This window comes from Pristiophorus japonicus, chromosome 13 (assembly GCF_044704955.1).
Source record: "Pristiophorus japonicus isolate sPriJap1 chromosome 13, sPriJap1.hap1, whole genome shotgun sequence".
NCBI classification, from domain to species: Eukaryota; Metazoa; Chordata; class Chondrichthyes; family Pristiophoridae; genus Pristiophorus; species Pristiophorus japonicus.
The window spans coordinates 101,942,526-101,970,493 of NC_091989.1; the positions used below are offsets into that span (position 1 = coordinate 101,942,526).

The 27,968-nt window shown below is 48.8% G+C and overlaps 1 protein-coding gene across 1 annotated transcript in view; it reads right to left on the minus strand.

Moving 5' to 3' along the window:
* The window catches only part of LOC139278156 (uncharacterized), a 147,556-nt gene that overhangs the window by 95,001 nt on the left and 24,587 nt on the right, over positions 1-27,968 (minus strand). The window contains exons 4-7 of the mRNA XM_070896812.1: positions 21,844-21,957; positions 2,475-2,588; positions 1,382-1,424; positions 1,194-1,288 (exon numbers count right to left, since the gene is read on the minus strand). Of these exons, the coding sequence (XP_070752913.1) occupies positions 1,194-1,288; positions 1,382-1,424; positions 2,475-2,588; positions 21,844-21,957 (366 nt within the window). The remainder of the gene's footprint in view (positions 1-1,193; positions 1,289-1,381; positions 1,425-2,474; positions 2,589-21,843; positions 21,958-27,968) is intronic.

Sequence of the window (27,968 nt, forward strand, 5' to 3'; positions counted from 1 at the left end):
GTTGGTGGAAGATTTAGAGGGGATTTGAGGTGGGGGGGCTTCTTTACGTAGAGGGTTGTGGGGATCTGGAACTCGCTGCCTGGATGAGTGGTGGATGCAGAAACCCTCACCACTTAAGAGGTGGTCGGATGGGCACTTAAAGTGTCGTAACCTGCAGGGTTACAGACCCAGAGCTGGTAATTGGGATTAGACCTTTTGTTGGACAGCGCAGATATAATGGTAAGTACAGGGAATCAAATATGGCCAGGGTGATCTCCTGGACTAGTTTTGATCGCCTGGATGGGTCAGAGAGGAATTTTCCCAGATATTTTCTCCCGAAATTGGCCTGGGTTTTTATCTGGTTTTTGCCTCTCCCTGGAGATCACATGACTCCAGTTGGGTGGAGTGTAGCATGTTTCAGTATAAGGGGTGTTGTAGTTGTGTGAGGTGGACTGGTTGGGTTGGGTGCTCTTTGCCTTTCCGTCATTGTTCATAGGTTTATATGTAACCTTTAGGGCTGCTGACCAAGGGCCGTGCAGCTCTTTGTCAGCCGGCGCAGACACGATGGGCCGAAATGGCCTCCTTCTTCGCTGTAAATTTCTTTGTTTCTTGGTTTCTAATGTCTCATTCTTTGGCTCGGTGTCAGATTTTGTCTGATTCTGCTCCTGTGAAGTGCCTTGGGACGTTTTACAACATTAGCAGCGCTATATAAAGGCAAGTTCTTGTTCTTATTGTTGCTATGATGAGGGGGCAGAAATACTGGGAAATCTCGGAGGACCCTTGGCCATGTCCCTGCTTCATTTAAATGCAGTGGGACGGGCTTCTGGGGTGGATTAGGGGCACAGCAGGGTCTCAGGAGGAAATTCAAGTTGGCCATTTTATTAAAGCAAGAGTTACAGCAGAGGGCCTCTCCCACTCATTGCGCTCACCAGACCATCTCAAGCCCCTCTGAAAACAAACATTTTATTAAAGCGTAATACAGCCCGCTGTTTCCATGAGTCTCCCTGGAGGTCGAGCCGCCCCCGATGGCAATGGTGTAAACATTTCAGCTATTGGGGTGGGAAGGCCAGAAAATATTTTGGACAGGGGTCTTTAAGACCTGAGCAGAGCCCCACTTGACTGCAGTGAGAATGTTAAAACCAGTCTAGTCTCCCAAGATAATGTAAAATTATATTGAAGTTTATTTATATTGTAATGATGAACATTATTCATACCTTTGGTTCCAGCGTTACAGCAAAGAAGAAACCCAAACGGTCACACCTGCAGGTGATATTGTCTCCTGTCTGAAAGTTACATCCATTCCGATCGACTGTAATGGAGAGTTACTAATTATCAGAATCATTGCCTTATTTACATATTCCAGTACTGATTGATGTCAGCATTTTAAAAACTCTTTATTTACCTGTTTGTCCAGAATCCAAGAAGCCGCACTCTCTAGCATTTGACTAAAATGGAGAAGATAAATCTTATCATTAGATTGACCAGCACTAAAACAGTTTAATCAGCTGTGTAAGTTCTTAAACAGTGAGACATTTTCATTTACCTGAGTAACGGGATGAAGCATAGAATTAGGAGGAAATGTCGTGCTGGCTGTGAAATAAATGTTTTCATTAATATCACAAAAGTGGACAGTGCCTTTATGGAACTTGGGGAAGTAATTTTACTGAAATGGGGACCATGCTACTGAAGTAAAGGTGATGGCTCCAAAACTCTGTCACTTGGGCTGTAAATGGAGCATTTTTTGAGCGGACGGGATGAAAATGGGGCATCGCCCGGTTACACCGAGTCCCTGCCTTTCTTCTGATGGTCTGAAGTTCTGGCCATGCTGGGGTCGGCCTATTGATGTCACACAAATGAGGAAAATACATCATTGAAGTACTTTCTTCCAATTGTGCCCCAGTAATGCTGGGGTACAAGGGACGTTCTGCGATCATTGCATTTCGTAAAGTGGCAAAACCAGAACATAATAATTTTCAATTAATCATTCCCCACACCTACAAAAGCCTGATTAAACAGGGGCACCTCACCTGAGGTGGGCAACCTAATGTACCAAGAATGTTGAGGGTATCCACCGGCAATATGTAAATGCCCCTGAGACCAGGGGCCAGGGCCGCATCCATGGGTTGGGCAAAAGTTGTGCCCTATCCAGATCCTCCCTTCTAAATCCTCCATAGGAATTTCAGGGCGCAAGTGAAGGAAAATATGTCACATGACCCAATTTTCCTCATTTGCATGGCATCATAATATGGCCACACCCCCATCATGATCAGAACTTCTGATGGACATTAATGAGGTGAGAAGATCCGCTCCAAATTCTGCCCCACCTGCCAAGAAAGTGCCCCATTTACAGGCCTCGGGCCATGAATGTCAGTGTCATTCAGCCGAACTTCCACATGTACACTGGAGATTACAATACAGACTGTGCGGCACAACTCCAATCCCATAAATGGCCACACACACGGTGAGCTCAATGATATTGTTCGGTTTTATCTTACCAGGTGCAGCCACAAGTCTTGAAATGTAACTGTCAGAGGGGATGTGAGGTCATCAATGCTCAAACCCTTCACTCTGATTATAATGTTGGGTGAAACAGGGCTCCTCTCCTGACCCTATAACAAAACAAAAAATAGTTACTGAAAATCTACTGAGTTAGGATTAATTACACACAGAAACATTTAATGATGTTCATTTCTGTGGTGATGGTGAGCAGTGCAGGTTTATCATTGTGACAAATATTTTCTTGGGGACTAAAATTCCGGGAGGTCTCCTTGCCGGCAGAAGTGCGGTGAACCACAACTCCAAGCCACCCATGAAGCCTTCTGTAGCCCCTGTCCCAAATTGCGGTGAGGGAGTCATTAACACGTAAAAACACAGCAGTAATGCCCACCCCAGTCACCCAGAGTGACACCATGCCCAGATATAGGTCTCGAAATTCGGGTCCCCCCATTTTTGGGCATGTGGGGCATGCTGGATGCATGCCTTGTGCCCGAATGGTGAGGCCCAAGGTGCCACCGATTTTGGGCCTTGAGCCTCATTACAAAAGGAGCCAGCGTGACGCAACAGTCACCTGGCGGAGAGACAATCAAGATCAGGCCGTTGGTCGAGTTGCAGCGACCCTCAGGTAAGTGAAGCCGGGGGTCAGGTCGGAGGCTGGGGGGAAAGGATCGGAGGGTGTGTCAGGAGGGTGGGGGGTTGGATTCGGAGGCCGAGGGGGGTGGGATGGGGGGTGGGGTCTGGAGCTGCAGTAACCAGAAGGGAGGGAGCAGTGGTGAGCTTTTGTAAAATGTGGGTCAGGAGGAGCACTCCTATTCCTCTGAGCTCCATAGTCAGGGAAGTAATTGTGAAAAGCTTACCTTGTAATGTCACTGGAGGTCCCAAGGTCTGATTTTACTGAGTGCAGGCAACGCTGGCTGCCTCAGGGCAAACTAATCTTGAAGTGAGGGCCTCAAACAGGCATTAGGCCCCTGATTTGCAGATGTAAATAGTCTAACGCATGTTTCAGGCATGGGCCCTGGATACCATTTCTTTCCTTTCCCAATCTCGCAGGCGATGCACTTCATTCCTGCCCTATAGAGGGCTAAGTGGGGCAGTTAGAGCCCAAAAATCAGGTGCTGCACAGTCACATTTGTACACCAGAGTGGCCTGACTCTAACTCCAAAATGACCTGTCTGGGCATCGCTGGAAAGTGATCAATCCCCAATATGATCGATTACCTGCTTCCCTACTACATTTTTGATTCACAGAAGATCGTGCTCTCTGCCCATGAGAATTGGGTCAGGATAGGATGGCTTTACATAAATGATGCTAACCTAGGAACAGTGGAGGTCCAGAGAGATTTAGGGTTCCGTGAACTGTTCACTGAAATATATGTCCGGCAATGTACCTATTCATTTTTGGGGGTACACGGCCCCTTTAAAGTGCAGCATTCAAAATACCGCGCATGCACGGCTTTTCCTATTTAAAAATGGGGAGCCTTCTGTGCGGGAGCTGCAGAGCACTGTGCGGCCTCACAGCTTAAAGGGAACATTAATGTCAGCTACAAAAATTAATCAAAAAGGTTAATGGAATGTTAACCTTTATAATTAGAGGGCAACAATATAAAGGGGATGATGCTTTGATACAGCCTTGGGCAGACCACCTAAGAAGTCGTGTGTACAGTTCTGGGTACTGCAACTTGCAAATGATGCATTGACCTTGGAAGATGTAATGAATCAAAAGATTTGTTACTGTAAACTGCCTCTGGTATAAACCTGATCCAACTTTATTCAGTCCCAAAGTAACCCATGTGATATGGTACCAGCGCTTATATACCAGTGACCGTGCATGCGCACGTATAGCCCAATGACCTCCGACAGTGGCGCCCACTTGTGTCTGGTGACCCCAAGCATAAATACATAACAACATCCCCTTTCAAGATCTTAATATCAGTCTTTTTACAAATTAAGATGGTCTGGGACTTTCTGCCCATGAGTTGATCATCTCACTTCAACTTCAGTTCTAGGCGAGCGTTCTGAGTCAGTTGTGACTGAAGGCTGAGTAACCGATCTGATGGGAGTGATAATGACCACATCAGAGACTGGAGGTCCAGTTTCAGTAATGACAGCAAAGTCCTCTGATGAATGAACATTGGTTGGTTGCTCATTGACCGCATCTTCCTGAAACGGTTCCAGTTCATCCGTTTGCCGCAGTTTTGTCTGATCTATTGTGTTCCTAACACAGATGAGACTGCACACAGGGAAGTTAAAGGAACAGTGACCTCAGTCTTTATTAAGGCACTCCAGAGTGAGCAACAGACTTTTGGGGCCGGCTGATATACAGTGCTCCCAATGGATGCTGGGATCCCTTGGGACTTCAGGGGATGAGCTCCCTGGTGGTGGAACATGGGAGTGCATGCTTTACAGATACACAACATCACTCCCCCCACACAAAGTCAAAGTGAAAACTATTTACAAGGTGAGGCAGTCGGGAGCCTTTCTTTCCCTGGTGGACCGCCTCGGTACAAATGTCTGTTCTGGTGTGTTGGCTGTGCCCTTGCTGGGCTGGCGTGTTGTTGGCCCCTGCAGGGCTGATAGGTGAGCCAAGGCCTTGCTGAGCTGTTGGACATGATGGATTTGATGTCCTGGTTCGGCATGGTGTCGTTGATCCTTTGGGTGTGTGTTGTGGGCTCGAAAAAGGTGGTGTCTGCGGTGAGTTGTTCAGGGCAGTCTGTGAACCGCAGCCTCGTTTGGTCCAGGTGCTTTCTGCAAATTTGTCCATTGTCTCGTTTGACTACAAACACCCTACTGCCTTCTTTAGCTATCATCGTGCCCGCGATTCACTTCGGAGCATAGTTTAGAACATAAACAGGGTAATTCAGATCAATTTCCCGTGACACAGTGGCGCCACCATCGTTTACATTTTGTTGCTGCTGCCTGCTCTCTACCTGATCATGCAGATTGGGGTGAACCAGCGAGAGTCTGGTTTTAAGTGTCCTTTTCATGAGTAGCTCAGCCGGGGGCACCCCTGTGAGTGAGTGGGGTCTCGTGCGGTAGCTGAGCAGTACTCGGGACAGGTGGGTTTGGAGTGAGCCTTCTGTGACTCGTTTAAGGCTCCGTTTGATGGTTTGTACTGCCTGCTCTGCCTGCCCATTGGAGGCAAGTTTAAACGGGGCCGAGGTGACATGTTTGATCCCATTGCGGGTCATGAATTCTTTAAATTCGGCACTGGTGAAACATGGCCCGTTGTCACTGACCAGTAGGCAGGCAGGCCGTGGGTGGCAAACATGGCCCTCCGGCTTTCAATGGTGGCGGTGGCGGTGCTCCGGCATTATTTCACATTCAATCCATTTTGAAAAAGCATCCACCACCACCAGGAACATTTTACTGAGAAACGGGCCCACATCGTCAACATGGATCCTCGACCATGGTCTGGAGGGCCAGGACCACAAACTTAGTGGCGCCTCTCTGGGCACATTGCTCAACTGAGCACACACGCTGCATTGCCATACACAGGCCTCTCAGTCAGAGTCGATACCGGGCCACCACATGTGGGATTTGGCTATCGCTTTCATCATTACTATACCCGGATGTGTGCTGTGGAGATACGAGATGAACGTCTCCCTGCAGGTAGCACTACGCGGTTACCCCACAACAGGCAGGCTGCCTGAATGAACGGCTTGATTATCTCTTGCATTTCAACGGGGATGCGGGCCCAGCTCCCATGCAGCACACAGTTTTTTTATTAGGGACAGCAGAGGATCTTGGCTGGTCCAAGTCCTAAACTTGCCGGCCGTGACAGGCGATTTATCATTTTCAAATGCTTCCATGACCATCAACAAGTCTGCGGGCTGCGCCACCATCAACAAGTTTGCAGGCTGCGCCATTTCCATTCCAGTGGTGGGCAATGGTAGCCGACTGAGAGCATTCTCACAGTTCTCGGTGCCTGGCCTGTGGCGGATGGTATCGTTATACGCTGATAGCGCGAGTGCCCACCTTTGTATACGGTCTGAGGCATTAGTATTTATCCCCTTGTTTTCAGCGAACAGGAATATGAGGGGCTTGTGATCGGTTTCCCAGCTCAAATTTGAGGCCAAACAGGTACTGATGCATTTTCTTTACCCCAAACACACACGCTAATGCCTCTTTCTCAATCATGCTATAGGCCCACTCAGCCTTAGACAAGCTCCTGGAAGCATAGGCGACAGGTTGCAACTTCCCCGCAACGTAAGCTTGTTGTAATACACACCCGACTCCATACGAAGATGTATCACATGCTAGCACAAGTCTTTTACACGGGTTATACAATACAAGCAGCTTGTTGGAGCATAAAATGTTTCTGGCTTTCTCAAAAGCAATTACTTGTTTTTTTTTCCCCCAGACCCAGTTCTCACCTTTACGCAATAACACACGTAGGGACTCTAAGAGGGTGCTTAACTTAGCTGCATGAAAGTATTGCACTGATGCACACATGATTCCAGATCAGAGTCAATTCCAGGTGACCGTACATGAGCCCAAGCAATGGGTTTCATAATGACAATACCAGGATGAGTGTTATGTAGGTCACTTATACATTCTTCTCTACCTTTCCTCGGCATAACAACATAATTACCGCACAATAAACAATCTGACTGAATTAACAGTTCATCTTTGCGACGGTTGTAAGGTTTGGTCTCATCACACATTTCCATTGGTATTGCAGACCAATCGCCACTGAGGACACAATGTCTTACAACTGATAAAATAGGGTCATAGCTGGTCCAGATCCTAACTTGCTGAGCAGTGACAGGAGTTCCTTCACTCCCAAAAGCATCCATTACTAACAGTAGATCTGCAGGTTGAGGCGTTTCCACCTCAGGTGTGGGCAACGGCAGACGACTCAGTGCATCGGCACAATTCTCAGTGCCAGGTCTATGAAGAATAACATAATCATAGGCAAACAATGTCAACGCCCACCTCTGGATATGGGCCAATGCATTGATATTAATACCGTTGTTTCCCGAAAACAATGAAATGGGTGACTTGTGATCCGTTTCGAGTTCAAAACGAAGACCAAACAGGTACTGATGCATCTTTTTGACCCCATACACACAGGCCAAAGCTTCTTTTTCGACCTTGCTGTAAGCTCTTTCTGTCTTTGACAAACTTCTCGAAACATATGCAACAGGTTGTAGCTTACCCGACTCATTTGCTTGTTGGAGTACATAGCCAACCCCATATGATGAAGCATCACAGGCCAATACAAGACACTTACACCGATCATAATGAACAAGCCAACTTGTTGGAACAGAGAAAATTCTTTGCTTTCTCAAAGGCTCTATCTTGAGATACACCCCAGACCAGTTGTCGCCTTTTCTGAGCAGCACGTGCAGTGGCTCTAACAAAGTGCTCAATCTGGGTAAGAAATTACCAAAGTAGTTGAGTAGCCCAAGGAATGAACATAGCTCTGTCACATTCTGAGGCCTGGGTGTATTTCTGATGGCCTTGGTTTTCGAATCAGTCGGCCTGATGCCATCAGCAGCAATCGTCCTCCCCAAGAATTCAACTTCAAGTGCCATGAAGACACACTTTTAACGTTTCAGCCTGAGTCCCAATTTGTCCAAATGATGTCGGACTTCTTCAAGATTGTTCAGATGTTCAGTAGTGTCTCAACCTGTGACCAGAATGTCATCTTGAAACATGAAAGTTCTAGGAACGGACTTCAGTAGACTCTCCATATTCTTCTGAAATATGGCTGCAGCCGAATGAATTCCAAAAGGACACCTGTTGTAGACAAACAGTCCTTTATGGGTGTTGATACAGGTGAGTTTCTTCAAAGTGTTGACAAGCTCCTGTGTCATATATGCCGACGTCAGATCCAGTTTAGTGAACGACTTTCCACCAGCTAACATGGCGAACAGGTCATCAGCCTTCGGTAACGGGTACTGATCCTCTTTCGAAAATCGGTTAATCGTAACCTTGTAGTCTCCGCAAATCCTGACAGTGCCATTACTCTTCAACACAGGAATGACAGGACTGGTCCACTCGTTAAACTCGACCAGTGATATGCCCCCTTCACGTTGGGAGTCTGTCAAGCTCAATTTCAACCTTCTCCCTCATCATGTAGGAAACAGACCGAGCTTTATGATAGGCAGGCCTTACATCAGAATCCAGGTGAATCTGCATCCTGGCTCCAGTAAAATTACCAATGTCCGGTTCAAACAAAGAAGGAAACTTCCTCAACACTTGAGCACACGAAGTGTCATCCACCGATGACAACGCTTTGATATCATTCCAATTCCACTTGATTTTCTCGAGCCAATTCCTGCCGACAGCGTTGGACCATTGCCTGGGACAAACCATAATGGAAGATCATGAACCACACTATCATATGACAACTTGACTACTGCACTGCCAATTACGGGTATTAGTTCCTTAGTGTAAATATGCACCTTGGCATTGACTGGACTCAGCTTAGGCTTCACAGCCTCAGTGTCCCACAGCTTGTCGTATGTCCTTTGGCTCATTATCAACTGACTCGCACCCGTGTCCAGCTGCATTGATACAGGCATGCCATTCGGCTTCATATTAACGATTATCGGCTGGCTCCTTCCCAAGAACGAAGACAGACCATACACTTCCTCCTCAGGTTAAGTATCTGGGCCAGCACTGGACTGGTCATCGTCAGCAATGTGATGAGTGGCAGCACGCTTGCTCAGGTGTGGACACATTCTCTGAAGATGCCCCACTTTGGAACAGCCATTACAGGAGTACTGTTTAAACCAACACTGATGAGGCCAATCATTGCCCCCACAACGCCATCAGGGTAAAATCGGATTCATACCAGTTAGCAGCCTTTCATCAGCTACAGGTTTCACATAAGCAGTCAAGTAGGCCCTGCCATAAGCAGTTCTGCCAGACGACGACACAATCTTGTTTACAGTACTTGCCGTGGAGCTCTGACTCTTCGATGATATCTGCCTCAAATTATCATCAGTCGTCATGCATGCCTGGACAGTCGCGATGACCTTGCTCAAATCCAGCTTCTCTTCCGCCAATAACTTCCGAAGAATCACATCATGGTTGATGCCTATCACGAAAAAATCTTGCAGCATGTATTCCAACACGTTCCCAAATTTACAAGGCTCAGCAAGACGTCGCAAGTCGGCGACAAATCCCGACACATCCTGGCCCTCAGCATGAACATGTGTTTAGAAGCGATAGCGTGAGATGATAATCCCCTCTTTTGGCTTAAGATGGTCACGCATCAAAGCACACAAATCCCTGTATTCTTTGTCCGCTGGACATAAAGGCGGGAGAAGATTCTTCATGAGGCCATACATTTTTGGACCACAAACAGTGAGGAAAACAGCTCTGCGCCAAATTGTGCCAGCCTCCCCTTCCATTTTGTTGGCCACAATATACTGATCCAGGCGGTCGATAAAAGCCCAATCCTCGCCATCCGCGAATCTCTCCAGAATTCCAATAAGGCCCATTGAACATGTGAAGGTTCTTAAGTTACCTCGTCGCCAAATGTAATGAATGTAATGACTCAAAAGACTTGTTACTGTAAACTGCATCAGATGTAAACCTGATCCAACTTTATTAGCGCCCAAAGTAACCCACATGACATGGTACCCACACTTATCTACCAGTGACCGCGCATGCGCGCGTACAGCCCGATGACCTCCGACAGTGGCGCCCCCTGGTGTCTGGTGACCCCCAAGCATAAATACATAACAGAAGAAATGCAGTGCTGATTCACAGAATGTTAACAGGGCTCCAAGTGTTAGATTATGAGGAGAAATTACAGAAACTAGGCTTGTATTTCCTGAAATATAGAAGATTAAAGGGTGGTTTAATTGAGGTCTTTAGGATTTCGAAAGGAATTCATCGGGTAGATTAAGATAATCGTTTTCCGCTGGTGGGAGAGTCCAGGACACGGGGACATAACTTTAAAATCAAAACCAGGCCATTCAGGAGAGAAATTAGGAGGTTCGTCTTCAAGCAAAAGGTGGCAGAAGTGTGGCACTCTCTCCCACAGACAGCAATAGACGCTGGCTCAATTAATCATTCTAAATCTGAGATCAATAGATTTTTGCTCGACAAGGGTATAAAAGGATATGGAGCCAAGGCAGGTAGATGGAGATAAGATACGGATCAACCACAATCTCATTGACTGGTGGAACAGGTTCGAGGGGCTGAATGGCCTACTCCTGTTCCTATGTTGCTCTGCGATACTGTTCCTCACTGGTTACTCTTACTGGGAGGATGAACGTGCAGATCCTTTTTCAGCCTTTAAACAGCAGCAACTAATTAGAGGATGGAATCAGTTTCTGAGCGACAGGATGCACGACTATGAGAAAGTCTCAAGGAACGGCAGCCTTGCAGGAGGTCAGCAGCAGTGAGAGCTCCCAGACTGTCTGATGATTCCATGGAGGTGTTGCTGGCTGACAAGGGATTGATTGTTGAGCATCGAGGGCAGTGAGCCCCATAAGAGACTGGTTCAGGCTGTATGAACAAGGTTTCTGAGGCAGTCAGCGAAACCTCCACCACTCCAGGAACTGACACAGAGAGGTTCAATGACCTCACATGGGTGGCCCAGATAAGGCAAGGAACATTGATAGAGGATTCACTCATCTCCTTACCCCTCTCATCTCCTGGGTAACCTCTTCAAACACTCAAGCACCAACTGCACTCACAGTCACTCTGTCAACTCACATAGCCTTCCACAAGGTGTTCTACTAATCTTCAAGGTCTATTCATTTAAACGGACAATACACTTGCACCTTTCATCATCATGCACTCATATAGAGGAAAGCAAGTCCATGCTATTTCTTTATGGACAAATGTCACTGTCATGACATCTTGCCTGTGTAAGCACCAGCAGAGAAACACTCGCTCGGGGGAAAGTAGTTAGTCAGAAGGGTTTAGATTGAGTGAAGTGCTGCACAGTAATGAGCATGAGGACCTGGTAGTGGAAGAGAGGGAGAGAGCCATTTCCCCACTGTGGGGAAACCGCTGCCCTCAGCTCAGGAGCCTCGGGATCCAGATCTCTGGGGACCAATATTTAAGAGAACTATGATTAGGGAACATTGAGTTTGTGTGTAGGCAGTGAAGATGGTGAAGAAGTGAGAGGAATCCACGACACAATGCAGGAAGTTTCTCACAATATGCAGAATACCCAGGAGACAGTGACATTCTTGGGGAACTTTGCATTAACAAGGCACCTGGAGGAAGCAGTAAGGACATTGGTGGTTTCCGAAGTGGCAGCTAGCATTGTTTCAATAGATGCCTTGAGGCTCAGCCTGACTGCTACACTTACACAGCACTCCCAAGACTTGGTGGAGAATATTTTAATGACACCGAGCAGTAGCACTCCGGCACCATTGGGAAGAAAGAAGTGGCCACAGATGTTGCTGTCTCCCTGGAGAGTGGCAATGAAGCTGCTTTCTTAAGTCCCCCTCCAATACCGGCGCATGAAGGAGCTTCAGAGTCGGGTCTGATACCACTTCACACTCAAGAGAATGGCTGGTTGCTTTGGGATATACACTTCACTAAGATAAGAATCACCTCAGTTTTTTTCGGGCACTAGGGGAACTATCCCAGCTGCCCAGTGCTCAAGCTCATCTCACTCAGGGAACACCTTATCGAAATAATAGACTCAGAGCAAGAGAAAGTAAATTAACAGCACAGAGTAGACAGGCCTAGAAATTGGTCCGCACAGCGCCATGTTTTTCAGACTCTACGAAGGCACCTATATGGTGGGGAAAATGCGTGGGTATATTTACGGCTGGTAATGCACTGCCCAAAATATTGGGTAAGGACAAACAAGGGGCATTCTTTCACCATGACTGGAATGGTCCCCAGCAATTGGGAAAGATCGGGTGTTGGTGGGAGGAATCAGCGAATCGAGGGGCAGGAGGTTCAGGAGCAGGGGTTGGGGGCGGCAGTCGGTCAAACTCAGCCTCGAGGCTTTTTTGAGGATCTGGGGTTAACACTCCTGTTTCTCCTGGTTCACATCTGGGGATTTGTGCCAAAATTGGGAGAGCTGTCCCACAGACTAGTAAAGCAACAGGCTGACATAGTGATACTCACAGAATCATACTTTTCAGGCAATGTTCCAGACTCCTCCAACCCAATTCCTGTTCCACCGGCAGGACAGATCCACCAGAAGTGGTGGCACAGTGGGATACAGTCGGGAGGGAGTGGCCCTGAGTGTAATCAACATTGACTCCATTCCCCATGAATTCTCATGGCATCAGGTTAAGCATGGGAAAGGAAACCTCCTGCTGATTACCAACAACCGCCCTCCCTCAGCTGATGAATCAGTATTCCTCCATGTTGAAAACCAGATAGAAGAAGCACTGAGGGAAACAAGGGCACAGAATGTATTCTGGGTGGGAGACTTCAATGTTCAGCACAAAGAATGGCTCTTTAGCACCACTACTGACCGAGCTGGCCGGTTCCTGAAGGTAATAGCTCCCAGACTGGGCTTGTGGCAGGTGGTGAGAGAACCAACACGTGGGAAAAACCTACTTGATCTCATCTTTACCAATCTACCTGTCGTAGATGCATCTGTCCATGACAGTATTGGTAGGAGAGACCACCGCACAGTCCTTGTGGAGACACAGTGCCATCTTCACACTGAAGACACTCTCCATCATGCTGCATGGCACTACCACCATACTAAATGGGATGGATTCAGAATAGATCTCGCAGCTCAAAACTGGGCATCCATGAGACACTGTGGACAATCAGCAGCAGCAGAATTATATCACAATCTGTAACCGCATGGCCCGGCATATCCCTCACTCTACCATTATCACCAAGCCAGGGGACAAACCCTGGTTCAAGGAGGAGTGTAGAAGAGCGTACCAGGAGCAACAACAACAACAACTTGTATTTATATAGCCCTTTAATGTAGTGAAATGTCTCAAGGCACTTCACAGGAGTATTATAAAACCGAGCCACAAAGGAGAAATTAGGGCAATTGACCAAACACTTGGTCAAAGAGGTAGATTTTAAGAAGCGTCTTGAATAAGGAAAGAGAGCTAGAGAGGTTTAGGCGGGAATTCTAGAGCCGAGGGCTTAGGCAACAGAAGGCAGAGCCTCCAATGGTTGAGCGATTATAATCAGGGATGCTCACAAGGGCAGAATTAGAGGAGCGCAAATATCTCAGGAATTTGTGGGGCTGGAGGAGATTATACAATAGGGAGGGGCAAAGCCAAGGAAAGATTTGAAAACAAGGATGAGAATTTTGAAATCGAGGCGTTGCTTAATCGGGACTGTTATATATGTAAACCTGTAAATACTATGTCTATCCACCAGAGGGCTCATCCCCTGGAGTCCCAATGGATCCTACAATCCCTTGGGAGCACCTGTGTATAAGGAGATTTCACAGGCTGGAGAGGCACTCTGAGATCTGTAATAAAGGACTACGGTCACACCTTACTTTGAGCTTGCAGTATCTAGTCTGACCCTTTATTCAAGACATAACAACTGGCAACGAGATACAGATGATGAACCCCACCGCAACAATGCAGAGAACCGGGGCATTCTGGAGAAATACTCGACCAATACTTCGTGGACAATGATTTGGAAGGAGAAGCGAACACTGCCAAACAAAGGGCGATTCTCCTCAGCGTTTGCCGGGCACCAACATATGGCCTCATGAAAAACCTGCTTGCTCCAGCGAAACCCACAGAAAAGTCGTATGATGAGTTGTGCACACTGGTCTAGGAGCATCTAAACCCGAAGGAAAGCGTTCTGATGGCGAGGTATCGGTTCTACACCGTCAAGAGGTCTGAAGGCCAGGAAGTGGCGATCTACGCCACCGAGCTAAGGCGCCTTGCAGGACATTGTGAATTTGAAGGGCACTTGGAGCACATGTTCAGGGACTTCTTTTTACTTGGCATTAGCCAAACTTTTAACTGTAGAGACCCCAACCTTGAGTAAAGCCATAGAGATAGCCCAGGTGTTTATCGCCACCGCTGACAATACCAAACAAATTTCTCTGCACAGAGTGCTGCTGCAAGTACTGTGAACAAAGAAACGTTGTTTTCGAATCGAAATGTACAAAGCAGGACTTACACCCGTGCAGCTGCATGTCTGCAGATGACTCAGAGTCCACCATCAAGGGTGGTGAATACAAGACCATTCACACCTTGTTGGGGCAATCATCGTATCCGTTCATGCCGCTTCAAAGGTTACGTTTGCAAGGGCTGTGGAACAATGGGACACCTCCAATGCATGTGCAGGCAAGCTGCAAACCCTGCTAATCTGCAAACCACCATACTGCAGAGGAGGACAGATCCACGGTGGATCACGACGAGCCAGTGCCTCAGACCATGGAGGCAGAGGTATATAGGCTGCACACATTTACCAAAAAGTGTCCCCAGATAATGCTGAAGGTTGAATTAAATGGATTCTCGGTGTCCATGGAGCTGGACACGGGCACAAGCCAGTCCATATTGAGCAAAAAGACTTTCGATAAACTGTGGTGCAGCAAGGCTTCAAGGCCAGTCCTGACTCCCATTCGCACTAAACTGAGAACGTACACAAAGGAACTGATTCCTGTAATTGGCAGTGCCACCGTAAAGGTCTCCTCCGATGGAGCGGTGCACGAATTACCACTCTGGGTGGTACCGGGCAATGGCCCCACGCTGTTCGGCAGGAAAGATATGCTGGAACTGGGACGATGTCCGAGCGCTTTCGTCCATCGACGACACCTCATGTGCCCAGGTCCAAAGCAAGTTCTCCTTGCTGTTCGAACCAGGCATCGGGAAGTTCCAAGGAGCAAAAGTGCAAATCCATTTGATTCCGGGGGCGCGACCCATCCATCACAAGGCGAGAGCGGTACCTTACACGATGAGAGAGAGAGTGGAGATTGAGCTGGACAGGCTGCAACGAGAGGGCATCATTTCGCCAATCGAATTCAATGAGTGGGCCTGTCCGATTGTTCCAGTCCTCAAGGGAGACGGCACCGTCAGAATCTGTGGTGATAACAAAGTAACTATCAATTGTTTCTCACTGCAGGATCAATACCTGCTACCAAAGGCAGATGACCTATTAGCGATGCTGGCAGGAGGAAAAACATTCACGAAGCTGGACTTGACCTCGGCCGACATGATGCAGGAGCTGGAGGAATCATCGAAGGCCTCACCTGCATCAACACATACAAAGGTTTCTTCATTTACAACAGATGCCCATTTGGGATTCGATCAGCCACGGCGATATTTCAGAGGAACATGGAAAGCTTGCTGAAGTCAGTCCCACGCATCATGGTCTTCCAGGACGACATCTTGGTTACAGGTCGGGACTCCGTCGAGCACCTGCAGAACCTGGAGGAGGTTCTTAGTCGGCTTAATCATGTGGGGCTCAGACTAAAATGCTCGAAGTGCGTTTTCCTGGTGCCTGAAGTGGAGTTCCTGGGGAGAAGAATCGCGGCGGTCGGCATCAGGCCCACCGATTCGAAGCCGGAGGCAATCAAGACCACAGAACGTGACGGAGCTGCAGTTGTTTCTCGGACTCCTGAACTATTTTGTTAATTTCTTATCGAGTCTTAGCACATTGTTAGAACTCCTGCACTCTTTACTGTGTAAAGGAGATGAATGGGAATGGGGTAAAAGCCAAGAAAATGCCTTTGCGAAAGCTAGGAAGCTGTTATGTTCAAACAAATTGTTTGTGTTGTACGATCCATGTAAACGTTTGCTACTAGCATATGATGCATCGTCGTACGGGGTCGGGTGTGTATTGCAACAAGCTAATGAATTTGGGAAATTGCAACCAGTTGTTTATGCATCCAGAAGTCTGTCTAAGGCTGAGAGGGCCGACAGAATGATCGAAAAAGAAGTGTTAGCATGAGTTTATGGGGTAAAGAAAATGCATCAATATCTGTTCGGGCTCAAATTTGAATTGGAAACCGACCATAAGCCGCTTATATCCCTCTTTTCTGAAAGTAAGGGGATAAATACAAATGTATCGGCCCACATCGAGAGATGGACGCTCACGTTGTCCGCATACAACTATGCCATACAACTCCGCCACAGGCCAGGCACAGAAAACTGTGCTGATGCTCTCAGTAGGCTGCCATTGCTCACCACAGGGGTGGAGATGGCACAGCCCGCAGATTTAGTTATGGTAATGGAAGCATTCGAGAGTGAGCAATCACCTGTTACCGCCCGACAGATTAGAACCTGGACGAGCCAGGACCCCTTGCTTAGTAAAAAACTGTGTGCTCCACGGGAGTTGGTCTAGTGTCCCGTTAGAGATGTAGGAAGAAATAAAGCCGTACCAGCGGCGCAAAGATAAAAGGTCTATACAGACAGACTGCCTCCTATGGGGTAATATGGTATTGGTGCCAAAGAAGGGCAGGGACACCTTCATTAAGGATCTCCACAGTACCCACCCAGGCACCATTAGTGATGAAAGCGATAACCAGATCCCATGGGTGGTGGTCCAGTATCAATGCAGACTTAAGAGTCCTGTGTGCACAAATGTAATACATGTTCCCAGTTAAGCAACGCACCCAGGGAGGCACCACTAAGTTTATGGTCCTGGCCCTCCAAACCGTGTCTAGGGTCCATGTCGACTATGCAGACCCATTCTTCTGGAAAATGTTTTTAGTGGTTATAGATGCATATTCCAAATGGATTGAATGTGTGATAATATCGGCAAGCACTTTCGCTGCCACCTTTAAAATCCTAAGGGCCATGTTTGCCATGCACGGCCTGCCTGATGTCCTTTTAAGTGACAATGGGCCATGTTTTACCAGTGCCGAATTAAGGAGTCATGCAATGGTATCAAACATGTCATGTCTGCCCCGTTTAAACCAGCATCCAACGGTCAGGCAGAACGAGCAGTTCAAACAATCAAGCAGAGCTTGAAAAAGGTAACTGAGGGCTCACTGCAGACTCGCTTATCCCGAGTCCTGCTTAGTTACCGCACAAGACCCCACTCGCTCACCGGGGTTCCTCCTGCTGAACTGCTCATGAAAAGCTATCGTTAGTCCACCCTGATCTACACGAACAAGTAGAGAGCAGACTGCTTGAACAGAATACATATCATGATCGCGCAAATGTGTCACACAAAATAGAGATAAATGATCCTGTATTTGTGTTGAACTATGGACAAGATCCCAAGTGGCTTCCTGGCACTGTTTTGGCCAAAGAGGGAGTAGGGTGTTTGTGGTCAAACTCTCAAATGGACTTCAGCTGCAGGAAGCATTTGGACCAAACCAAACTCAGATTTACGGACGATCTTGAACAACCCACAATAGACTCTATTTTTTTCGACCCTCCAACACACACACACACACACAACTGGCAACCGACCCAGCGGTTGACCATGCAGCAGAACCCATCACCCGCAGCAGCCCAGCAGGACTCACCACCCACTGCAGCCCAGCAAGGCCAGCTGCGCAGCAGACCAGCAAGAGCCCAACAAACGACTCATCAAAACCAGCATTTGCATCGAGACGATCAACCAGGGATAGGAAGGCACCAGATTGACTCACATTGTAAATAGTTACACTATTTACTTTGGGGGGCGGGGGTCGGGGGGGAATGTTGTTATATATGTAAACCTGTAAATACCATGTCTAACCACCAGAGGGCTCATCCCCTGGAGTCCCAAGGGATCCCACAATCCCTTGGGAGCACCTGTATATAACGAGGCCTCACAGGCTGGAGAGGCACTCTGAGATCTGTAATAAAGAACTACGGTCACACCTTACTTTGAACTTGCAGTATCTAATCTGACCCTTTATTCAAGACATAACAGAACCAATGTAGGTCAGCAAGCACAGGGGTGATGGGTGAGCAGGAATTGGTGCGAGTTAGCACACGGGCAGCCGAGTTTTGGATCACCTCTAGTTTACATAGGGTAGGCCAGCCAGGAGTGCATTGGAACAGTCAAGTCTAGAAGTATCAAAGGCATGAGAGAGGGCTTCAGCAGGGGATGCGCTGAGGCAGGGGTGGAGACGGGCGATGTTACAGAGGTGGAAATGGCCGATCTTAGTTTTGCTGCGGATATGTGGTCGGAAGCTCATTTCAGGGTCAAATATGACACCGAGGTTGCGAACAGTGAGGTTCAGCCTCAGACAGATGTTAGGGAGAGGGATCGAGTCAGTGGCTAAAGAACGGAGTTTGTGGTGGTGACCGAAAACAACGGCTTCAGTCTTCCCAGCACCAGGCGCAGCTGAAAATGAGAAGCCAACCTGATGGAGCAAAAACACAGGACTACAAGCATTCAAAACAGCGAATGATCAGGGCCATCACCGGGCTCCCTAAACCCCCTCCCCTCCCTGCCCTCCCGATCAGGGCCATCACCAGGCTCCCTAAACCCCCTCCCCTCCCCGCCTTCCCGATCAGGGCCATCAGCAGGTTCTGCCTCAACCACCCCCCCGACCCCCCTCAATCCCGATCAGGGCCATCAGCAGGTTTTGCCTCACCCACCCCCCCCAATCCCGATCAGGGCCATCAGCAGGTTCTGCCTCACCCACCCCTCCCCCCCGGCCCCCTCCATCCCGATCAGGGCCATCAGCAGGTTCTGCTTCACCCCCACCCCCCCGCCCCACCCGCCCCCTCCATCCCGATCAGGGCCATCAGCAGGCTCCTCCCTCCCAATCGCAGCTCGAGGCTTTCCCCCCACCCCACCCCGTCCCACACTGACTGCAGGGACCATCCCGGGTCTCAGACTGCGGCCTCTTGCCGCTAAATCTCTGCTCCCGCCTCCAGCCAGGCAGTCAATCCAGCCGGCTATCAGGCAGGAGTCTGCACAGAATTATTTAAATCAGGCCTTGCCATTAGAATCGACACCCCTGTCTCCACCTTTACATTCAATAAGATCCTGATTCTGCATTCTAGATCAATAATACGCTTCTGTTGGTAAATGTTCCGTGGGGACACCGCTATATTGTCGTGATCATCATCATTGGGAGTCCCTCGGGATCGAGGAAGACTTGCTTCCACTCTTAGCATGAGTTCTTCGGTGGCTGTACAGACCAATATGAGAACCACAGTCTCTGTCATAGACAGTGGTTGAAGGATAGGGTGGGCGGGGAGCTTGGTTTGTCGCATGCTCCTTCCGTTGCCTGCGCTTGATTTCTGCATGCTCTCGGCGACGATACTCGAGGAGCTCAGCGCCCTCCCAGATGCACTTCCTCCACTTTGGGCGGTCTTTGGCCAGGGACTCCCAGGTGTCAGTGGGGATGTCGCACTTAATCAGGGAGGCTTTGTGAGTGTCGTTGTAATGTTTCCAATGCCCACCTGGGGCCCGTTTGCTGTGGACGAGTTCCGAGTAGAGCGCTTGCTTTGGGAGTCTCGTGTCTGGCATGCGAACTATGGGGTCTGCCCAGCGGAGCTGATCAAGTGTGGTCGGTCTTCAATGCTGGGGATGTTGGCCTGGATGAGGATGCTAATGTTAGTGCGTCTGTCCTCCCAGGGGATTTGTAGGATCTTGTGGAGGGAGACATTGTTGGTGATATTTCTTCAGCGACTTGAGGTGTCTACTGTACATGGTCCACGTTTCTGAGCCATACAGGAGGGCGGGTAATACAACGGCCCTGTAGATCATGATCTTGGTGACAGTTTTGAATGCCTAGTCTTCAAACACTCTTTTCCTCAGGTGGCCGAAGGCTGCACTGGCGCACTGGAGGCAGTATTGGATCTCGTCGTCAATGCCTGTTCTTGTTGATAGGAGGCTCCTGAGATAAGGGAAGTGGTCCACGTTGTCCAGGGCCACGCCATGGATCTTGATGTCTGGGGAGCAATGCTGAGCGGCGGGGACAGGCTGGCGGAGGACCTTTGTCTTACTGATGTTTAGCGTAAGGCCCATGCTTTCATATGCGTCAGTAACTACGTTGACTGTGTCCTGGAGTTCAGCCTCTGTTCGTGCACAGATGCATGCATTGTCTGCCTACTGTAGCTCGACGACAGAGGTTGGAGTGGTCTTGGACCTGGCCTGTAGACGACGAAGGTTGAACAGCTTGCCACTGGTTCTGTAGTTTAGTTCCACTTCAGCGGGGAGCTTGTCAACTGTGAGCTGGAGCATGGCGGCGAGGAAGATTGAGAAGAGGGTTGGGGCAATGACGCAGCCCTGCTTGACCCCGGTCCGGACGTGGATTGGGTCTGTAATGGATCCGTTGGTAAGGATCACGGCCTGCATGTCGTCGTGGAGCAGGCGGAGGATGGTGACGTACTTTTGTGGGCATCCGAAACGGAGGAGGACGCTCCATGGATCCTCGCGGTTGACAGTGTCAAAGGCCTTTGTAAGGTCGAAGAAGGCCATGTATAAGGGTTGGCGCTGTTTCCTGCTGCTGCCGTGCTGCAAAAATCATGTCCGTTGTGCCCCGGAGAGGATGAAATCTGCACTGCGACTCCGGGAGGAGCTCTGCGACCATAGGGAGAAGACGGTTGAGGAGGACTCTAGCGACGACTTTCCCAGTGGCTGATAGCAGGGAAATTCCTCTGTAGTTGCCGCAGTCGGACTTGTCCACTTTTTAAAGATGGTCACGATCACTGCATGCTCTCCTGCCTCCAGATGAAAGAGATGAGGTCGTGTATTCGCGCCAGCAGTGCCTTCCCGCCATACTTCAGTGCTTCAGCAGGGATTCCATCCGCTCCTGTAGCCTTGTTGTTTTTTAGCTGTCTTATGGCTTTTTCTATCTCGTGCAGTGTTGGGGTCTCACTGAGGTGCTGGTGGGTGGCATGCTGCGGAATGGAGTCGAGAACACTCGAGTCAAAGGCAGAGTCTCGATTGAGGAGATCTTCGAAGTGTTCCTTCCAGTGGGCCCTGACTGCCTTGGTGTCCTTGATGAGTATTTCCCCGTTCTTGACCAGCAGCGGGGTGGGGCCTTGGGTATTTGGACCATAGGTGGCCTTGACTGCGATGAAGACTCCTCACACATCATGGCTGTCGGCCAGCTGCTGTATCTCCTGCACTTTCTCCATCCACCACTTGTTCTTTTGGTCCCGGGTTTTTTGTTGGACCTTAGCCTTTAGCCGTCTGTAATGCTGCTTTGCTGCTCCCAAGTTGGGTTGTTGTTTTAGGTTCAGAAATGCCCTGCGCTCGCAATCTATTAAGTCTTGAATCTCCTGACCATTCTCATCAACCGGTCCTGGTGTTTCCTGATTGAGTTACCAGAGGAAATGGGATGGAAGTACAGAGCTCAGATGTTGTGAGCAAGTTTGAAAACTTAAGGACTTGTTCACTTGAAACCCATGAATTAAAGACTGGCTTTAGCTGAAATAATTAGGAGCCACTCCAAAAATACTGTACAAACAACATGTTACCCATAAAGAGTGAATAGTACCCAGACTTAAACCACAAACTTAACAACAAATATAAACACTGACAGTGTGGAATCCATACCATTGCAGATTCGGATGGAGTAGATTAGCTCCATTACCTGGAATGAGGTTTTGTTCTTGAACTGAGTGACAACGGCTTTAGGAGATGCGAGTATCTGACTTCGAAATTTCAGCTGAACAGCAGCAATCATTGGCTGGTCATCAGGGCCCACCTGTACAACAATGATAAGAATATTTTTAACGCCTTTGATTGCATTTTGCTGAACAACCCACCTGCAATGAAATACTGCTTTTTATAATTCCATGATGATAAGTTGAAGGAGGCAGACAGTGAACTTTAAAGGATTTGACAACCTTGCCCCAGGGAGCACCAACACATTTTCCTGGTGGTCCTTGGGGTTGGCGAGGAGCAGCGGTGGAAGACAGGGGAATCGGACAGATTGCTCGGTCCCACCTCCCTGCTGGTATTTACATGTGATGGGTGGTGAAGAGGTAGCTGGCAGCCTTCCCAGCTGGGACGTGGGGAGGTAAATTGATGTCAGGCTGGGAATGTGGTGGGAGGCCTCGCTGCCCGATTTTCCTGCCTTTCCCCGGCCACGCTGCCTGATTTGGGGTAGGATAGCGGAGGAAAATCCAACCCATTGTGTCTTTACCAACTGAGGCATCTCGGAAGAATATATTCTGTTTGTATCATACACTAAAAATAATCAAACAAAGGTGCTGAATGATGCACAGTCTTCCTCTGTGGACTGGTTCAATGCAGCTGGAAATAAAATGCAGCTGAATTGCTAATTAATTTGTTGTTGTGAAATTTGGGTTTCGAATGTTCATCCTTTGAAAGTTCTTTTGTTTAGAACGTGGCATCATGTCACTTTCATGTGGGATGAAAATATTGAATAGAAATTCCTTTAATATATACCATAGAAAGGACACACATCATGGCACATAGTGCTGTGGCAGCAAGACTTTTTATGGAACCTTCTCTCAATATATACATCAGACGACACATCAGCCATACAAAGTAGATGCTCTTTGTTGTGTCCTTAGATGCTCTAGTAATGACTCCACGAGGCAATGTGTTGTACTTGAACTGTAGTGACCTTAGTCCTTTATTGGTTAACTCCAGAGTGAGGATCACACCTGGTGGCCTGCCTTTTATACTAGGCCAGGCACACCTGTACAGGTAACCTACAAGTCTCCCGCTGCTGTGCCCTCTGGTGGCACACCTTGTGATAGTACCAACAGTAACCATGTCGGATACATGACACTCTTCCTGTCCGACCACAATCCCAGGGGCTGCTGAGACATTCACCACATTCACCAGCCCATTAACAATGTCCAAACCTGTACTCAGGATAGAAAAACACAGATGTACACTTTGCAAAGTAACATGCAACTTAAATGACCACAATCTAGAATGGCTCGGTCGTACCATCACTGACCAAGCAGGCCAAATCGTGAAGGACATAGCTGCCAGACTGAGCCTGTGTCAGATGGAACCAACACGCGGGTGTATCCTTGTCCTCAGCAATCTACCTGTGACAGACACATCTGACCACAATTGCACAGCAAGGTCCCACAAACAGCAATGTGAAAATAACCGGACTATTTTTTTCGTGATGTTTGTTTATTACTGGCCATGACACCGGGGAGAACTTCCCTGCCCTTCTTCGAGATAGTACCATGGGCTCTTTTACATTCACTGGAGAGAGCAGATGGCAACTCAATTTTACGTCTCACTTGAAAGACTGCACTCTGTCACTACTGCACCGGAGTATCAACCTAGATTTTGTGCTCCAGTTCTTGGAGTGGGAATTGAATCCATAAACTTCTTTCTCAGATGAGACTGCTATAACTGAGCCATGGCTGACATCTCAATCACTATCAAAATCGGAGACCAACCCTGGTTCAATGCAGAGTGGCGAGGGTGCTCGGACCAAGAGCTGGCAGACCTTAGAGTGAGGTATGAAGCTGATGAAGCGACCAGACAGTTAAGCAGTCCCACAATCAACTGACCAGAGAAAAGGAGTGTAGACCTACCACATCCAGCCCAAAATGGCAGTGGGCAAGGTTCTGAGGATTGAGGATTGGTTAATGGACAAAAATCAGAGAGTAAGAATAAACAGGTCATTTTCCTGTTGGCAGATTGTAACTAGTGGAGTACCACAAGGATCAGTGCTTGGGCCTCAGCTATTCACAATCTATATCAATGATTTGGATGAGGGGACCAAATGTAATATATCCAAGTTTGCTGATGATACAAAGCTAGGTGGGAATGCAAGTTGATAGGAGAATGCAAAGAGTATTTTTAAAACAGTGAGAGGTTAGGAAATGTTGGTGTTCAGCAGGACCTGGGTGTCCTTATACACTGAAGGTTAACATGCAAGTACAGCAAGCCATGAAGAAAGCAAATGGTATGTTGGCCTTTATTACAAGAGGTTATGAGTATAAATGTAAAAGGGGGCGAAATTGCCCTCGCCAGGGTTTGGGGCGGTAACCTCCGGCCCTGGGCCTTTTTGCGCCTGTGTCGGAAGTCCTGCCCCTCTCACTGAAAAGGGCCCTAGCGCCCTGAAACAAGGCGGAGCGCTGTCTCACGCATTCCACGTCATTTCGGGGGCTCCCAGGGCAGCAGTGGGGTCGGGCACACAGCTTAGCACCGCGCTCAACAGGTCAGCATGGCGCTGAAGACGTCAACACGACGCGCCCGCTCCGTGTAGCGCTGACTCACACAACATCCCTCCCCTTCATTTAAAGGGGAGACCTGCTGCAGACTCTGCATGACCCTTTGTTGGCCAGCACTGGGCCACCACCGACATTTTTTAACAGGCCAGCGGCCCGGCACACAAGAGAGGGTGCCGGACTGCATGATGGCGGCCCGGCCGAAACAACGGCCGCCTTTATCGGGCCGTCAAAGAAAAAGGCAATACCCCCGTGGGGCTTGGGGTGATGAGAGGTCAGCGCACGGTGATGACATAATCGCCGTGCGCGCTCCAACCTTGGACGCAAAGTGGGGGGCACAGCGCTAAACCATTATCGGCCCCAAAATGATGGGGGCAATTCTGGGAGTGGAGCTTCCGTCGCCCACCCTCGGGCGAAAAGGGGTTTGCGCCCCATTAGTGCCTACCACAGCACTCTGTCCCTCCTCTGTTCTATTTCATAGAAGGGTTTTTTCAGGTTGGACTCAGTGAAATTATAGGGGGCTAAATTGGATAAGGCCCGAAAACGGGTGCAGGGATGGCAATGTGTGATCTCCCCGCACCCATTGACACTAATGCTGGGAGCATGTGAAATGTGTGCTGCCTGCTCATTAACATGATTGAAGCACTGAGCCCAGCACTGATCGTGCTGTTGGTTGGCTCACGCTCAGCAGTGATTCAATATCGTGGGAAGTCTGCTCTATATTTAAAGGGTGCCTGCAGAATGAAACATTGTCTGCACTTCTAAGAGGGGAGGTGCTTTGTTGCAGAACTACCTCATTCTGGCTGGAGCTAAGCAAACGGGAAATGAGCAATGTCACAACAGAGCAAAGAAAGTGCACCTCGGTTCTCGGATGCAGCATTGGAGGCCTTGTTTCAGGGGGTCGACAGGAGGAGACAGATCCTCTACCCACAGCGGGGGCAGGAGGCCTTCCAGACAGTCTGTACGAAGGCAATGGGAGGAGATCGCAGAAGCCGTCAATGCTAACAGAGTTGCCCCAGAACATGGATCCAGTGCCAGAAGAAGTTTAGTGACCTCACGCGAGTGTTCAAGGTGAGTAAATGCATCTTCAAATGCCATATCCCATCAACTGCACCACTAGCCTCACACACTGCTGAATGTACGACACCCCATCATTCACCTACCAACAATCTCTAGCAATCACCACTCATACTCACAATCATAGCTTCACCTCACCCTCACACACTTACCACTGCTGCAAGCCCCACACTCACATCTCACCACTTGCACATTCAACCAGCTATTCAACCATGACAGGCACAGCCCCTAAACACATTGCACCACACTCAATGACACAGTTCCCTTTCCCCTGCAGGCCAAGGTGGCGCTTCACCAGCACGAGCAGGAACAAACAGGCGGGGGGCAAGCCCGGCTGCAGGGCCTGACCCAGCTGGAGGAGATGGTTCTAGATATAATTGGAGGGGCCGTCACTGAGGCTGTGGCGTTGATGAGGACGGTTTGCTCATATCTAATCCTTCTTCTCACTTCCCCTTCACCCCACAATATCTTCTCACTTTCAAGCTACTGATGGTGCACAGCTTGCTCCCCCTCCCGACCCTGGTGCCTTTCTCCTTTCAGATACCCAGGAACTGCCAGCAGCCCAGCCTGTGCAGGAAGAAGTAAAGGAGGAGAGTTATGGAGAAGAAAATGCACCATCACTCGATCTGACACTTCCAGGCACCAGCTCAGAAAATGGTCCTGCACGAAATGTCGAGGGTAGTTTAGAGATGGTGGTGCCGAAATTCAGCCTCCCCGCTAAGGCCTGTTACCGCCAAAAAGTGTCGGCCACGCGGCAGTGTTGAATGTCCACCGTTTTTCTGTTGAATGGCCGCCGCTCGTGAAATTCTCCAGTGGTTTTGCCGGCGGTCCCCACCTCCGCCCCGCGGCTGCCGAACCCTTCTCAGTGCGTCATCAAAGCGCGCCCCGCCGATCTCCCGCCCCGCAAGCACAATTCAGGTCAAATATCTTGCGGCCGCCGCACGGTGCCTCCAACAGTTTCTTCTGTTCTTATAACTATCGCTCGAGCATTGTAATTGTCTGAACTTATGCTTGATTGGATCAACTCAATAAAGTATCTGGTCACCACCCGTAAGGTGTCAGGGTCGGATTTATTACAGGTGGTGCCAGGAAAAGATTTAAACAGGAGGATGAGAATTTTAAATTCGAGGTATTGGGGCACTGGGGGCAATGTCGGTTTGTACAGCAGGGGTGAGCGGTGAGCTGGGTCTGGTGTGGGACCGGATACAGGCAGCAGAGTTTCGATGAGCTGCCGATTATGAAGGGTGGAAGATGGGAAGCCAGCCAGAAGTGAGTTTGAATAATCGAGTTGGGAACTGACACTGGCATAGATGATGGTTTCAGCGGCACGTGGACTGAGGCAGGGTGGAGGTGGCTGACGTTAAGGAGGTGGATGAAGGCGATCTTTGTAATGGAGAGCATATGGGGTCAGAAGCTCAAATCAGGGTTGAATATGATACCCAGATTGGTTCAGCCTGAGACAGTGGCTGGGGAAGGGCAGGCAATTGTTGGCTTGGGTACGGAGTTTGTGGTGAGTACTGAAGACAATGGCTTCAGTCTTCCTAATGTTTAACCAGAAGAAATTGAGACCCATCCAGGACTGAATGTCGAACAAGCAATGTAGCAAGAGAAATACAATGCAGCCGTTGAGTACAGGTATCCTGGATTCTCTCTCTCTCACTCCTTTGTTGGGACAATGTAGAGCTGAAGAAGTTCAGATGCATTCTTGAATCGGGCCTATGATGATGATGATGATGTGGCTTGTCTAATGCAGTGATGAATTGCTGATTAACTACCATGACTAATGTCACCAGAAGACATCTGGAAACAAACTGGTGTATAAAAAGTAATTACTGCTGTTACCTTCACAGCCACAGACAAGGCACTGCCCTGGTGGAAAGTGTCTGCACGTCAGGTTCCAACAGCTGGCACATCTCTGTGATGGTGTCAGAGGGAAAACGCAGCCTTCTCAGACACAGACAAACTCAGATGGGTCCTGCATAGTCTGTAGACCCTGTGATGTGGATACCTGCAGGTCGGGTGTTGCCTTCGTACATGTTGCTGCAGTCTCTTGGTCTTCATCCTTTCCTCCTCCATATCCTCATCATCCTCCTCCTCAAAGCTCAGGAACAATGGGATCGCCAGAGAGAAATCCATTATTTCACTACCCAGAGGTCCCTTTAAATTCTCAGCAAGTTTCACAAGTACCTTTCAATGCTCAGAAACTGCAACGTCAAAGCAGTGGAAGTGACTCTCAGTCAAAACAGAGTTGTAGAATCACATTCCTGTTACTCTATATGTTAACTTGCTGTCTGTAAAATAAAGCAGCCTTACAATTCACACCAGGTCTCTTCTCACTGAAGTGTTTCTCAGTCCACCTATTGAAGGATTGCTCACCTCACCTGGCCGACTTAAAGGGTGGGCTTTGCAGCTAGGCCCTGAGCACTGAGTATGTCTCTGTTGCTTGCGAAGGAATGGATAATCCAAG